We start from the raw sequence: 14,789 nt of genomic DNA, 5'->3' as shown, positions 1-14,789 counted from the left end.
TTTTTATAATACAAAAATTATTATATATATATTTTTTCATATCCCCTCCTGAAATCAATACCTGTTCTGCCACTGGAATTTGTCACTCAACTGTTCATGAAATATATGCAGTTGTCGTGAAAATATGCGTTGTGCTGTTTGTTAGTGCTGGAGTTGGCGACTGCTAACTTGTACATCTGTTTTAAAAGTGCACTGCTCATTTTACTCAACTCACTCGTTCATTTTTGTTTTTTATATTTATCCCTGTTCTCTTTGCCAAGCTTTAAAGTGATTTAGAGGTCAGTAATGTATGAGAGAGTCGTATATCCATAAATAACTTAATTTACGTGTGTTTTATTCTCAGGAACCTCAACTTTGCCACCGCAGTGAACAGCGAAGAAGAAGACTATGGCTTCCCGAAGAAGAAGATCTCAAGGGTAAGTCTAAGTCCGTCTTCCCGGGCACACACACTGCTCCAGATATTCAAGTGGAGTCTGTTTATGGAAAACATTTAAGAATACGCTAAAGGCGGATGAGTAACGTTGTTTCCCTATTTCTTTTTCAAACTGTACTTTTAGGAGAGTGAAAACGGCTAAAATACGTTATTTCGGAATAATGTTTAGTCATTAAACATCTGGTACAGATTCTAGAAAACACTCAAGCCACTTGCATTACACCTTTATCTTCATTTCTAAGCCACATATTGTTACGGTTACGGCTCAAATTTCATAGTTGCCTTATGGACGACGGGAAGACTGCGTGCCTTTCCTTTCCGTTACGCTTAGAGGCGATACCGCTCTAGTATCACCAGCATGCGTCGCACCTATCATCGCGCCTAACGAACACAAACATACTAGGCGAGCCCCTTAAGGAGTTGTTTTCGTTGACCTGTTGCCCTAGATGTTGGTAATGTTTACGTCGAATAGCGACGAATATTTTTTTTAAAAATTCCTATTCGCCGTTGTTTGGAAATTGCATTGCAGTAGGTGGTTATTCGCGCGGTAAGCGGCTTTGAGCTGAACCGTGACCTACACAGAAAAAAATGTAATTCTGTACTTTTACAAAAGATTTCTTTGGAAACCAGTTGCCAAGTAACAGTTTGTAATATATATATATATATATATATATATATATATATATATATATATAGTAACTTTGTACAACTCATGGCTATTTTTATCTTTGTATAAGCTTATATAAAATACGTTTTTCGAGATAATGCTGAGTATTTCTTACGAAAATTGACTCACATTTTAATTGATGCTTTATTCAAATATACTGTTTTTAATTCATGGAAAATATAATTGAAAATTCAATAATTATGCTTCGTTTTGTTTTATTATGCTTATTAATGCACTCAGTTAATACAGGTAATCTATTCCGGGAACGGTTTATAAATAACTTTATCTATCTCTAGGACAACACAAAGCATAAATTCCCAAGTAAGACTCCGAACCCAGAATTACAAGTTACAAATATCTGTAATTTTACGTGAATATTTCTGTTTCATTTATATATATACCTATATATATATATATATATATATATATATTTATATATATTAAACGAAGCCTTGGGTCGCCCGACGTGTGGAATGGAGGCCGGCAGAGATCGGCGTTTCGGACAGAAACCTCGCCCATTCCGCAACTTGCGAGGACGCAAGAGCCGCTCGGAACACCATCTCTCTCCGTCTCTCGGGCTGTTTCGCAAGCTTGGTTTCGTGACGCACTGGACGAACTACGTCGTGACGCTAGCACAGCGAGTTTCAGTTGGTTTCCGTTGCGATCACTGCAACAGTTATGGACCATTTCGCGGGATATTTTACAGTCAGGATTTCCTTCTAACCTCTGCCACGTGACCGGGGGGCCACGCCCCCTCTGGAGCCCTGAAGCAACCAATTGGTTGTTTTGTTTACCCCTCCCCCTTTCCACGCATGTGTAAGACTTTAAAGTCAAGCTAGTTAGTAAAATATACCACACCTAATAGCAAGGGCGTCGCCAACCGGTGGCCTGGGGGGGGGGGGGGGGCAAGTTGTGGGAAAAGTATGTATTTTTTTGCATTTGGCTACATTATTTTATATCTCTAAGGCTCTAGGGGGCAACTGCCCCCCCCCCCCCTGGCGACGCCCTTGCCTAATAGACGGGGATGTCTAACACTAGTGCATTTGCATCAGGCACTCTTAACGTGTAGGCCTATAGCTAGTACCAGGCATTTTTCGCGAAAAAAAATTCTGAACGCCTATTAGACTGCAACAAAGTATACCCGCACCAGCGGTTTCCTCCTTGTGATTGGCGGCCGTCTGCGAGAGAAGTCGTTGCCTTATTTGACTGAGCCACTCGGGACGCGTTTGCTTCCGCGCCGAATTACTGTTATTGGTAGAGACCTGTAAAATTCGCGATTTCAAATCCCTAAAGGATAGACTCCATGACCCTCTATGCACTCGTGCAAATTACATCTGCTGATTGGTTACCGACTCGTAACACCTGTTGTCTGGAATAATCGTGATTCGCTAATTCTTCTGTTAAAGATTTTTCATTGGCCCAGAGTCCTTCAGATAAACTGTGGCCCATTCACTGAAGCAAAATAATGTCAAAAGTATTTGGACTCTATCCTATCGCGAAATTAATCCGCGAATGTTACAGGTCTCTAGTTATTGGTGTTGTAACTATCGACATGTACTTGAAAGAAACTCACCCAGTCACGAAACATATACGATTCTACAGAGTTTTTACTTTCATCTAGTCTTCGGAATGTTTTCGAGAATTATGCATTCCCCTACCTATAGCTGAAGACAGTTCGTATTTCACAGAAATGTCATATGCCAAGATATTTTTACTTCTCTGATTGGCAGATCAATGGTTTATAGGTCAGAGCAATTTTCAGGTGAAACCCGGGCTTTATGTAGCACAGCCATAGCACACTCGTTGGACGAGACAAGTGTGTGAAAATCCTCTTTTACGTATCATCTGTACTAATATTTTGAAGAGATAGGTTTGTTGTAAATTAATACATTTACATGAAAAAAACATCTGATTCTCCACAAAATAGTGATCGCAGTAATACTGGGTTTTGAATCTTGTCCTCACAATAAGGCTTTGTGTTGTCCCAGTACCTCCAATAGTTAAAGTCATTTGTAAACCGTTCCCTGCATTAACTGCGCGCGTTTATAAGCCAATTATTGAATATTCGAAGATAATGCGTCAATTTTCGTAATAAATACTCAGTATTATCTCGAAGAAAACGCATTTAACGTGTGAAGGAATAACCACAGCCATGTGTTTTACAAAGGTGCAATATTTGTTTCTCGCAGTATTACGAACTTGTGTCATGGCATCTGGTTTCCCAAAGGATTTTTTTTGTAATATTTTATATATATATTTTTTGTTTCCCGTGCCACTAGATGGCAGGCCTCAGAGCTGCATCCTTCGACAACCTCCCCTCACGAGAGCTTTCTCGCCACTAACCCGCTAGCTTATATGCGTGCTGGCTGATCGTGCAGTAGCAACGAACGAGCATTCATGAGTAGGGCCATGCAGATTTCGCGAAAAAAATTTTGAGACCAGCTTGAAGTTAAAACACTGTAGCATCGTCTGTGTTTCGTGATTGGGTGAGTTTCTTCCAGGTACATGTCGATTGTAACAAAACCAATCACAGTAATTCAGTGCGGGAAGCAAACGCGTCTTGAACGGCTCGGCCAAAAAAACAAGGCAACGACTTCTCTCGCCTGACGGCCGCCAATCACAAGGAAGAAACCGCTGGTGCGGGTATACCTTGTTGAAGTCTTAATAGGTGTGCAGATCTTTCCGCGAAAAATGCCTGCCGCTATTCATGAGACAGTTAGCCGAATTCCAACAAATGCTGACGCACGACCGATTGTTGCCCTGCAAGCAATCCCCTTGCCCGGTTGAGCGGGGCTGAGCGCGCCGGCCCGAGGTGAGCACGCACCAAGTGCAATGCCAAGGCGAGCACGCCGCTCGCTCTCCTTCACGGCCTGCCCTGGGGGGAGGGGGGAACCGGGTCACAGACTGGCTGCGCGAGGCCGCCGCCGACACCCCTTCACTTCTCTCGCCGCCTTCAGTCGGGAGGGCCGTCACGTCACCGAACACGTCACTAGCGCCGCCATGTTCGTTCCATGAATTGTGTGTGGTTCCGAGTTTTTTTTGCATATAGGGACGGGGTTCTAAAACACGTGATACGTCGGATGCAGTCGGCCACTCGAAATCGTGCTCTACATTTTCAGTCATTTTCAAGGAAATAGGCTCTCTAGCGCGGGGCGTACCTTACTGCGTTCTAACGAGCGATCTGATTATTTTGCTATATATAAATATATATTATATATTATATATTATATATATTATATATGTAAAAGTTCCAACAATTGATTGAGGGTCTTGGCCACCTTCCAGAGGTTCATTGTGGTGGAGGCAAGCGTACACTGTAAAAACTGTCCAACTTAAATATTAACGAATAACTCTGGTTACAAATAATTATTAGCCATGGATCTTCATGAAATGTACGGGTACAAAGTTCACTTACTTCGGACATGAACCCACAAGAATGACCTTGAAATATAATGAAATAGTACGAAAACCGGTTAGGGCTCATGGAAAATAAATTGATTTCTTCCGCGCGTGCTTTTACCCTGTTCATACCTGAAACAAAGTTCAGAAGTGGAAATACGGCATATTTTTCTTAAAATTTCCATCCGTCTGAAGTTACGGAGCATTTCGTTTATTTTTGGTGAATTCTTCGTTGAAAAGTCCGTAAATTTACTGTCATTTTTAATAGCGTAGTTCCCATCGGAATACGGCAGGCCCCTGGTGACACGTCAGTGGAGTCATTACGTCATACGAAAAAGGAGCGAGGTGGCGCCGTGGTAACGCACTCGACTCACATTTCGGAGGACGAAAACGGCCCGGCCATCCTGACTTCGATTTTACGTGGTTTTCCAAAATCACTACATACGGGTTTAAAACGTTCATGTTTGACATAACGCCATTGAGGAATCACACTGTTTGTCATGGAGTATCGGACCGAGATAAGAATACACAAACACACAGAAAACAAACCAAAAGGATCTGATGTCGAAAGCTTTATGCATAGAGAGCACAGAATTCCGTGGAAGGAATTAGTCGGGAAAATATGACAGCACAGACGAACACAGTGAGCTCACAACGACGAGACAGTTGTGACAAGAACAGTAAATACAGACAAAAAAAATATTTTGAACCAACACAGCGACGCATAAAGTAAACCCAGCGATGATACTAAACAGATATTCTGGAAAACACAACGACGAAATCACAGAAGAACACGGTAGGCCTCCTAAGACAAAATGGTTGCGTGAGACTAAAAAGGTACAAAATAAAGACGACAACACGGACAATCATAGCAGACTTCTTAAGACAAGTCTGACAGGGGAGTGCGCGAACTTGGGGTCGCAGATTGCGACGTCCGTTTGCGAGGGTAGAAGTACTTCCCAATAGCAATACTCAGTAAAAGAGAAATCCAACTCTCTATTTATTGTTCTCGAGAAATAGTCGATCGATAATCGAGGCGCATCTGATACACCCGTATTACGTTACATTCGGAATCGTTGAAGCAGCGTGGCCCAGCGACAAAATACCTGGCCATAACGATTGGCTATCGACGCGCCGCGAAAAGTGGTTGCTTTCCGAGTGATACGAGTTGCTGGCCGAAAGAGACAGATGGCGTGCTTCCCGAGCGAATGCATAACCGACAGCAAGATAGAGAACAGGGTTTTCACTCAAAATCAAACCCATCGAAATGACTGGATTTTTCTGACCAAAATAGGAACAATTCCTGACTCTAGTGCTTGCCTGACAGAATCAACGGAACAAAACGAGCTTGACCCAAAGCAGCACGCTATGGAACAAAGCATTAAACGCACATGCAGGGGCCAGGCTAGTCAGGCGTCGATCTGTGTCGGTGAGGCGGGATGATAAGTGTGACTCTCGCTGGTGCTTCTAGGCGCAGGGCTCTGAACTGGTGCGCAGTCTTCTAGTCGTTCACATGACTGCAACGAGATTTCGGTTCTAACCATAACATTATATGGCTTAGATATTTAGATAAAGCTGTAATGCAAGTCCCTTGAGTGTTTTTAAGAATTCTGTACCAGGAGTTTCATGCCTAAAAATTATTTTAAAACACGCGTTGTAACCATTTTCACTCTCCTAAAAGTACAGTTAAAAAACGAAATACGGAAACATAACTACTCCTCATTATACTCTTAAATGCGTCCGGTTACCACACTGGGTTCGATCCCACTTTGGATATTTTTTCTTCTTCATGTTTTCTCGATATCTCATTGGTGATGTGAAAATTCATGTGTATATATTTAAATCAAAGGAAATGAATAATTAATATAATATTTGATTAATTGGATTTATATGAATTATATATTATACATATTATATAGCCTACATTCTTTTTTCAGGCATGCGATGTGTATTTTTACCGTCAGATTGAACTTTTCATAAAAAGGTTGCAAAATGTCCCTAATCCATTACAAGAACAACTGGAAATATCATCGTGAGAAGATGCCATCAAAAGGCATCCATCAGTTTCTCAACCAATTGAGCCCCTCAAAGTTTACTAACATGTTGAAATGCGTTAGGTATGCTGCAAAACTGGTAGAACTAGTCACAGAATGTTAACAAAGTCTGCTTCCTTATAATTTTGATATTAAAAAAAAGTTCACGGAACACTGTCGCATTTTTACACTGCGCGTGGCGCGAACAGAACGTATATGTTTTACGTAAACGTATCGCCAGAAAGTGTGCACCAAATCTGTAGTAAATGACTGTGACAGCGATGTGTAAATATTGTCACACTTTGGTACGTGATTGATTCAGTATGTTGAGTGTTTAATACAGCGTTTGGTTATGTCACATTATTTCCATCCTAACAGTTCAACGTATGTAGTAAAAAAAAACAAGTTATTCTTAAAGACTTCCATGGCCTGCTCCTAACATGACCACCTACGACTACGTGGTTGTGTGCTATATAGTCTGTAGTGATCCCGTGGACGAGACGTCAATCCTTATAGGAAACAAATAAAAGTGACGGGAAACTAAATGTAAAAAAAAAATAGTGCAGGAGTCCCTCCGCGCGGAAGAAGTGAAACTTCGTAATGTGGAAATGAAAATAGGAAGGGATAGAAATTGATTTTTAGTGAAATAGAACAAGTACGTATTACAGCTAATTTCACGACGCACACACTGTTTACTTCGCTGCATAGCAAGAATAACACGCGCATGTGCTTGGAATATTGGACGCTACTCGCTGCTAACGCTCGCGCTGGCCTGTAACAGGTATACTACGCGCATGCGTTCGAGTGCCACGCATTCACTCTCGCCCTGTTTCTTTCTATTCCCCCTCCCCAGTAGCGTTGAACGTTTAACGCAACAGTGCTTTCATACCCCCTCCATGGTAGCGTTAAACGTTTAACGCAACCTTGTTGGAAGTCGCATTAGAAGTTTCACTTAAAAAAAAAAAAAGGTGTGCGAGTCTTTCAGTACTCGTCAGAGATGTGTGACATCTAACCTACGGTAACGAGCAAATTCACGTGTTATCATGTTGCACATACACTTACAATACGGAACTCGAACGCAAAATTCAACGTAGAATTATTTAAAATAATGCCTAGCGTGATAAATATACGCAAACTGTGTTTTCAACTACATTTCCGGACGCGAATCGCACGTAGTTTCCGCACCCGCCGCTAAACTTCGCCGCCCGAGCAACTACGTCGAATACTGAATCATTTGATTAGCAAACCAAAATTTTTAAACTACATAACGTAACGGCTCCGATAAAAGCGAAAAGACGTGAAAAAAAAGTGGTTGTCTGTAAAGTCGGTTTACGGACGATAGTTTAACGTGACAACGTCATAACAAAACATTGATGAAAAGATTGCATACTTTATGAATAAAATTGAATCATTTTTATTTTAATAATAAAAGAATAAATACTTGAAATCATACTAGTAATCAGATTTTTTAAATGCAAGAATAATTAACATTTATTGCGGAAATTGTTGTTGTAATAAGCAATGAAAAGCACATTAACTTTTCACTTCACTTTATAAACAGTCGAGTGGAAGAGAGATAGATGCGGCGCAAGCGTACAATGAGCATAACGGGACACAGCGTAAAGGGAACAATGTGCGTAACGGGACACTTTTTCGTGCGTGCAGCCGGCGTTCATCGATTTATTAGACGTTGTCACGTCAAAAAATTAAACCATGGCTTGGGTCCTGATTTTCGACAAGTAATTTTATTTAAATACTGCCTACCTTGTTAAAAGTAACTAAACAGTTAATACTATAAAGTTTCCCTTCGGCTTTTTGAACTTTGGTTCGCGCCACCCGCCACAGATGGCAGCACCGTGGTCGTTGAACATTTCCGTTCATTGACTTACGTCACATTCACGAAATTACTCCCACCAAATACCGTATGCCGAGAGCTAAGATGATGCACATCAAAGAAAGAAGGGAAAAAAAAAGAACATCTCTAGCCGGAAAAGTTCCAGCGAACGGAAATCATGACCAACGAATAGGGACGAGGAAAGTCGGTGAGTAAAGAGACGTGTCTAAGGAAATGCCGCGAAGGAAAGCCGGCTGGATGACGCACGTTCTGAGACGTCGAGGAGTCTGATGGTTCAACTGGAGACGAGATGACTTGGTCTTAGCGGTTTGTGGTTGCGTCTGCCTGAACGCTAGGCAACATGCAATTAGGAATAATGTCTTCTGGAAAAAAGAAATAAGGAGAACCGTAGTTAGGGATATCTATATACCGGAATAATTCGCGAGTTCATTTCGCGATAGGCTAAAATACAAATAGTTATACCTTAATGCAGCCTCTGTTATTGGCTCACAACTCACCTAGATGACTCTGGGCCAATGAGAAACACCCAACCAAAGCTGTATCGAATCACAGGCTGCTACGTTGGGACGTCTCACAAGACAGCAGCCAATGAGTGGGTCACATTTGACCGAGTGTACGTAGAACTATGGAGTTCATCGTACAGGTCGTTGAACCCGCGAATTTTCCCGGTCCCTAGGGATAGCAAAGTAGTAACATTTAAGGGTAAATGTCCTTAGGAAAAACGCTGTTACACTGTTAAAAATTTGCATCTAAAATTTAAGAAGAATACAGGTTGGAAAAAAAACTAGATATTCTAAATTAAAAGGCATTGATTTTTCTTATCTTGAGGTTGAACTTACAAGAATAATATTAGTTTTAATAAACCTTCAAGAACTTCTTTAGTCTACAGCAAAGGTCTCTTCTTGCTTCCACGAGTAACACAGAACTAAGAAGTTATATGCTGGAGTATATTTAATGAAAAATCACTTATATGGATCTACGAAGAAACCTTCGTTTATTTTAATTTTTTAAATTGTTATTTAATCAATACATTTCGTAGAGCATTTAATAATTTTGGTATACGGCTATGTAATAAGTTATTATTTCAAGACTTCATGTACTACATATTACATATAAAAAAAACAGCAAAAATACCATAACTTTAAGAAAGGCATTAAGAAAATTTGATAATAATTTGAAACGAATGCATAACCGACAGGTCTAGATACATTATGAAAGATCTAAAAAGATCTAAAATCATTTTACGATACACAGACACACACATGTTTTAAATTTTGTGCAATTCATAGTAGTATATACAATCACAAAACTAAAACAATTAAAATATGCTCATTATTATGTAATTTACTATATATATTTCGCAGGACTAAGAAGGTGCATTCTACATTTATAATTCTATATTTACTGTAATTTCTAACAGCGTAGGTAAACGAAAATAAAGTACATTAAGTTTATCAAAAAACAGTGAATTTGTATTTTTGAAGAATCATCCTGGAAAAAAAAAAGCCAATCATTGGAATATCACTCGGACAAAAACAAAGTAGGGGCAACGAGGTCAACAAAAAGAAATATGGAACACGAGATACTTTAAAACGCACTTAATAGAAGTTGAGTTTGGCGGTGCAGGTTTTGAAGTAGAATAATAATAATAATAATAATAATAATAATAATATAAACAATAAAATAATAGTAATAATAATAATTACTGTTTTCTAAAGTTTGGGTTCTACAACGGAAGACTCGAACAGCATGAACGCAATGCTCATATAATTCTTATTTAAAGATTTATTAGAATATTTTGAATACTTAACCGTTAGTGATGCCATTTTTAATGATATTACATTTGCAATTGCACTTTCTTCAAAAACCCCACAACTTTATAAATTATTCTCGTTCAAAAATCAGATTAGAATACCAGATAAGTAAAAATATAAGAGTTTTGCACATGTTATAAAAAAAGCTGTCGGATTACTTAGTTAACATTTTAGGTATATTTCAAAGAAATGCTAGATAATTGAAGCCGATAACATGTCGCAACTTTCGGAAACTTTTATATAGTTTTGCTTTTCATGGTCCATAGACCCCAAAACCATCGTCAAATCAAAAGTAGGGGATATATATATATATATATATATATATATATATATATATATATATATCACTATTTTGTGGACATGATAACAGACAATTTTTCACAAATCACGTCCAAACTCAAACTGATACATAATATCTAGTAGTGGAAAGAAATGGAAAAGGTTTTTTTGAAGAAAAAAAAAAATCAGAAACATCGCTGTAACTACCATAATATGGAAAATATCGCATCCGTTTGAACATATTATAACTCGTAGGAGTATTACCAAAATCTTTTGTCGGAAAACGTTTTTGATACGACGAATCATAACTGCAAGGGGTTAAAAAAAAACAAGGGTTGGAGGACAAAAAAAATTGAAACTCCTTCCGTTGGCACAACATCGAATTCACACAAATTATGTATTAATCTTATAATTTTTTTCTAAAACTTTTGTCTGAAACAATTTTTGATAATAAAAACCTTTACTACAAGGAAATAACAACAGTAGAAAGACAAAATGCATTACTTTTTAAAATAGATATACTATCAAATTCATTTAATTTATTTTAAAAAGCGTAAACTTGATCTAAAACCTTTGGCTGAAACAATTTTTGATAAACGAACGATCACCGTAAAAACAGGGGGTGAAATTAAAAAAAAATTAAATCTTTCTTATTATCAAATTGGTCGATATTTATTAATAACCATCTTAATGTTACCATAAGCCGTTGTACAAAAAAATGTATACGACCACTTATTAGTGCAAGGAATAAAAAATATTGCTTGAAGAGCAAAAATAATTGGATAATAGTAGGCATATTATGAATTTCGTTAAGACATACAATCTGGATGCATTAAGTTAAAAACATGAAAAATATTTTCACTGCATGGAATATGGAGAAAAAGTTAAATCTATCTTATATACCTACGCACGTAGGCTGTGCCGGAAGGGATTTTTTTAAAACTTGTACCTAGTTCATTGCTTTGGATACATCTCGAAGTTTTAAAATCGATGTAATATTTAGTCACGTTTCACTTTTGCATTTAATATTTGCGCATTCGAGGGGCCCAAATGTACCTAAGCACTCGCTTTTAGCCATCAGCATGACTTTTTTTTCCTTCAACATAGCCACCGCTCTGTATGTAACTTCGCGTTTAATTTTTTTTTTCCAAAATCAAGTCGTTTTTGAAGCTCTATAAGGAAAAAAAAAAAGCCAAGGCGGTAAACATGTTATAGTCACGTGTCGTAAAGTCTTCCAATACGGTTGGGTGCGAGAGTTTTCAGGAGGGTGATGGGGAGGGGGGTTCCAGGTGCGCCGCAACGCGCCAGAGTGGTCAAAGGGAGGGGGGCAGGAGACGTGTCTCTGATAGGTTGTTCGCCCCTACCTGCCCCTCTGCCCCTTCCCCTGCTGGTCACGCCACCGCTCGCCTGTTGACGAGATGACTCAACACTCACATCACGTGGTGCCTGTCGCCTCATCTGATAACGTTCTAGAGGCAGAGCGGTTTATTTTTCAAAGAGCGTTGAAGGGGGGTGGGGGATAGGTAGTTGAGCCGTCGGATCACTCGCCTCCCACCAAGGCGGCTTCGAACCAGGATATATATATATATATATTTATATATATATATATATATATATATATATATATATATATATATATATATATATATATATATATATATATATATAGCAAACGTGGCGGACGTTGCCATGTTGCAGATGAGGTTTTCTCTTACTCCCTTTCTCATTTACCCACTTCATCCCGGCAATTCCCCATTAGCATCTCATGGCCCCTCATCGACACTAATGACGACCGTGTCATTTCACTGCAGCGTGCAACTGTCGTCGTGAGAAAACCCATGGTTGTTTCACGTTAGCGGCTACAATAGTCCACGTTGGAGTTCATAACTGTTTGCGGTGGTAACACCCAGTAATATGTCTGTGCTACAAGCTGTGGTCAAGTTTCCACGTATTGTAAGGTTTTGTAGGCTACAAGGGAGTGCTGTTTCGTGAACTGGACCACATGGTAGGGATAACAGTCCTCGTTACAAGCGGATAGTCGTCGGTAAGTGAATTATGTACGTAGGAATGCGCAACGAAGCTGCCACATATGCCTGATTAGTAGAGACCGGAAAAATTCTCTGTTTCAGTGACCTCTAGGATAGACTCCATGATACTCTATGTACTGGGACAAATTGCACCTGCTCATTGGATACTGACTCGTGACACACGTCAACTGGGATGCTTGTGATTTAATACGTTTTTTGTTGAAGTTTTTTCATTGGCTTAGAGTCCTTCAGATAAACGGTGGTCCAATCGCTGACTCAGCATGAAGGTGTACGAGTTTGGAGTCTAGCCTATTGCGAAATGAACCCGCGAATTTTTCCGGTCTCTATTGATTAGGCTGTGACAATAAGTTTTCTATATGTTGTGTTGGTCTGTGAACTACAGTAACAACAACAATCTTAAAAGACAAAGATTAAGAAAAACGAACTGCAATTAGATTGTCCAGTAAACTGTCTTTACTTCTGAGCACTAGCCTAATCGAAGCGTCAGATTGCACCGACGTTTCGTCGCAGCAGACATATTCAGTCGAGGAACCAGCTGATCATTAGAAATAAACATAGGTCGATTTCAGATACTCTGAAGACGCCTGCTTCGATGCGGGGCGAAATGTCGGTAAAATCCACCACTTCGACGCATTTCAAAATCGAAAGCCAAAAAGTTTTTTTTAGACAATGGTCGCGAAAAGCCAGCGATATATATATATATATATATTTTAAATTTGTTTTCGTGCGATGCACGTGGAAATCGCTCGAATTAGTTTTTTTTTATGGAAAGATGGATTGCGTGCTAAAGTTAATTCAGAATGATCTGTCACCTCCATCACCGAAAGCCAACACAGAAAAATATTTATGTACTTTTACAAAAGTGTCCTTTGGAAACCATTTGCCAAGAAATAGTCATTAACATTAAAGTACAGATATCGTACGTTTGTTCAACACAAGGCTGTGGTTATTTTTGCATTCATGAAGTACTTTTTCGATATAATACTGAGTATTCCTTATGAAAATTGGCGCATGATTTTATATTTTAATTCGTGTTTCATCCAATCATAATTTTTAAACCATGGAAAAGATAACCGAATATTCAACAATTTTACTTTATTTTGTTTCATTATGCTTATAAACGAGCGCAGTTGATACCAGAAAGCTGTTCAGGGAACTGTTTACAAATAAATTTAAACTTTTGGAGGTACTGGAACAACACAAAGCATAAATGCCTGGGCAAGAATCTGAACCTAATACTACTGTGAACACCATATTGTAGTGATAGAGCTGTTTTCATGTAAATGCACAAATTTATAATTATCTGTAATTATATATCAATGTTTCGTTTCCATTTAAAAAAAACAAACAAAAATATAGTTTGGAGAACTAAGATACTCTAAATATTACACGCATGTGAAACCTGTTTGGTTTTATTCATACACAGATTAACATTTTTAATGCTCTAAATAAATCTGACACACAAAATTACGCACAGACACCGAATCACGTATGGCAGTAGCTCGATAAAATACTGATTGTGACAAACACGCAATGCATATAGAATATTTTTTTTGGCCAATGTGCTGGAGTTTTTGGATTTTGACAAAGAAACAGGCCTAGACACTTTCTTTACTTAATATTTTATCTCAGGTGCAAGTTTACAAACATCTGTAATTTTAAATTCATACTTCTGTTCCGGTTATAAAATAATGTTGAGTGTATGTATGCACAGTATAACCGCGCGCCGCACGTTACGGAACACACGCACGCACCCGGGGGAGGGGGGTGAGCGGCGGCCAATCCCCTGAGGTGAAGGCAATGTCGCGGCATAATGCCCGGCCGAGGCCACGTGACCCGCTGCCCTCGTGCTCGGCCGGGCGCAGGTGGGTCCCCCATGTCATCTCTGTCGTGCCATGTCGTCCGGACCAGCTGCGTGTCGACACGGGAGGCCTTCATTTCACAGACGAGGGAGCCACGCCCGGAGTCCCCCCAAGTTCATGCTCGCTTTTGACGCGACAACGTCTAATAAATCGATGAACGCCGGCTGCACGCACGAAAAAAAGGTCCCGTTACGCGCATTGTCCCGTTACGCTGTGTCCCGTTACGCTCATTGTACGCTTGCGCCGCATCTATCTCTCTTCCACTCGATTGGAACAACCATCGATTTGACTTCTTCGAGGCACATTAAACTTGAAACACTCCCATTCGTTTCCTACTTTTCCTATCATCGCCCTATCCTTAACAGAATAACACAGATTGGAAGAAGTTAAATAGAAAAG

The 14,789-nt window shown here is 39.5% G+C and overlaps 1 protein-coding gene across 2 annotated transcripts in view; it reads left to right on the top strand.

Annotated features, from left to right (window-relative positions):
• LOC134533165 (class E basic helix-loop-helix protein 41-like) overlaps positions 1 to 14,789 on the top strand; it is a 192,195-nt gene that overhangs the window by 113,100 nt on the left and 64,306 nt on the right. For both annotated transcript variants that reach the window (XM_063370528.1, XM_063370529.1), the window contains exon 3: positions 344 to 416. In XM_063370528.1, coding sequence (XP_063226598.1) covers positions 344 to 416 — 73 coding nt within the window. The remainder of the gene's footprint in view (positions 1 to 343; positions 417 to 14,789) is intronic.

The sequence above is a fragment of the Bacillus rossius genome, chromosome 6, assembly GCF_032445375.1.
Source record: "Bacillus rossius redtenbacheri isolate Brsri chromosome 6, Brsri_v3, whole genome shotgun sequence".
Classification (NCBI taxonomy): domain Eukaryota; kingdom Metazoa; phylum Arthropoda; class Insecta; order Phasmatodea; family Bacillidae; genus Bacillus; species Bacillus rossius.
The sequence above is the reverse complement of the archived record's forward strand: the minus strand, read 5'-3'. Positions and strand labels throughout refer to the sequence as shown.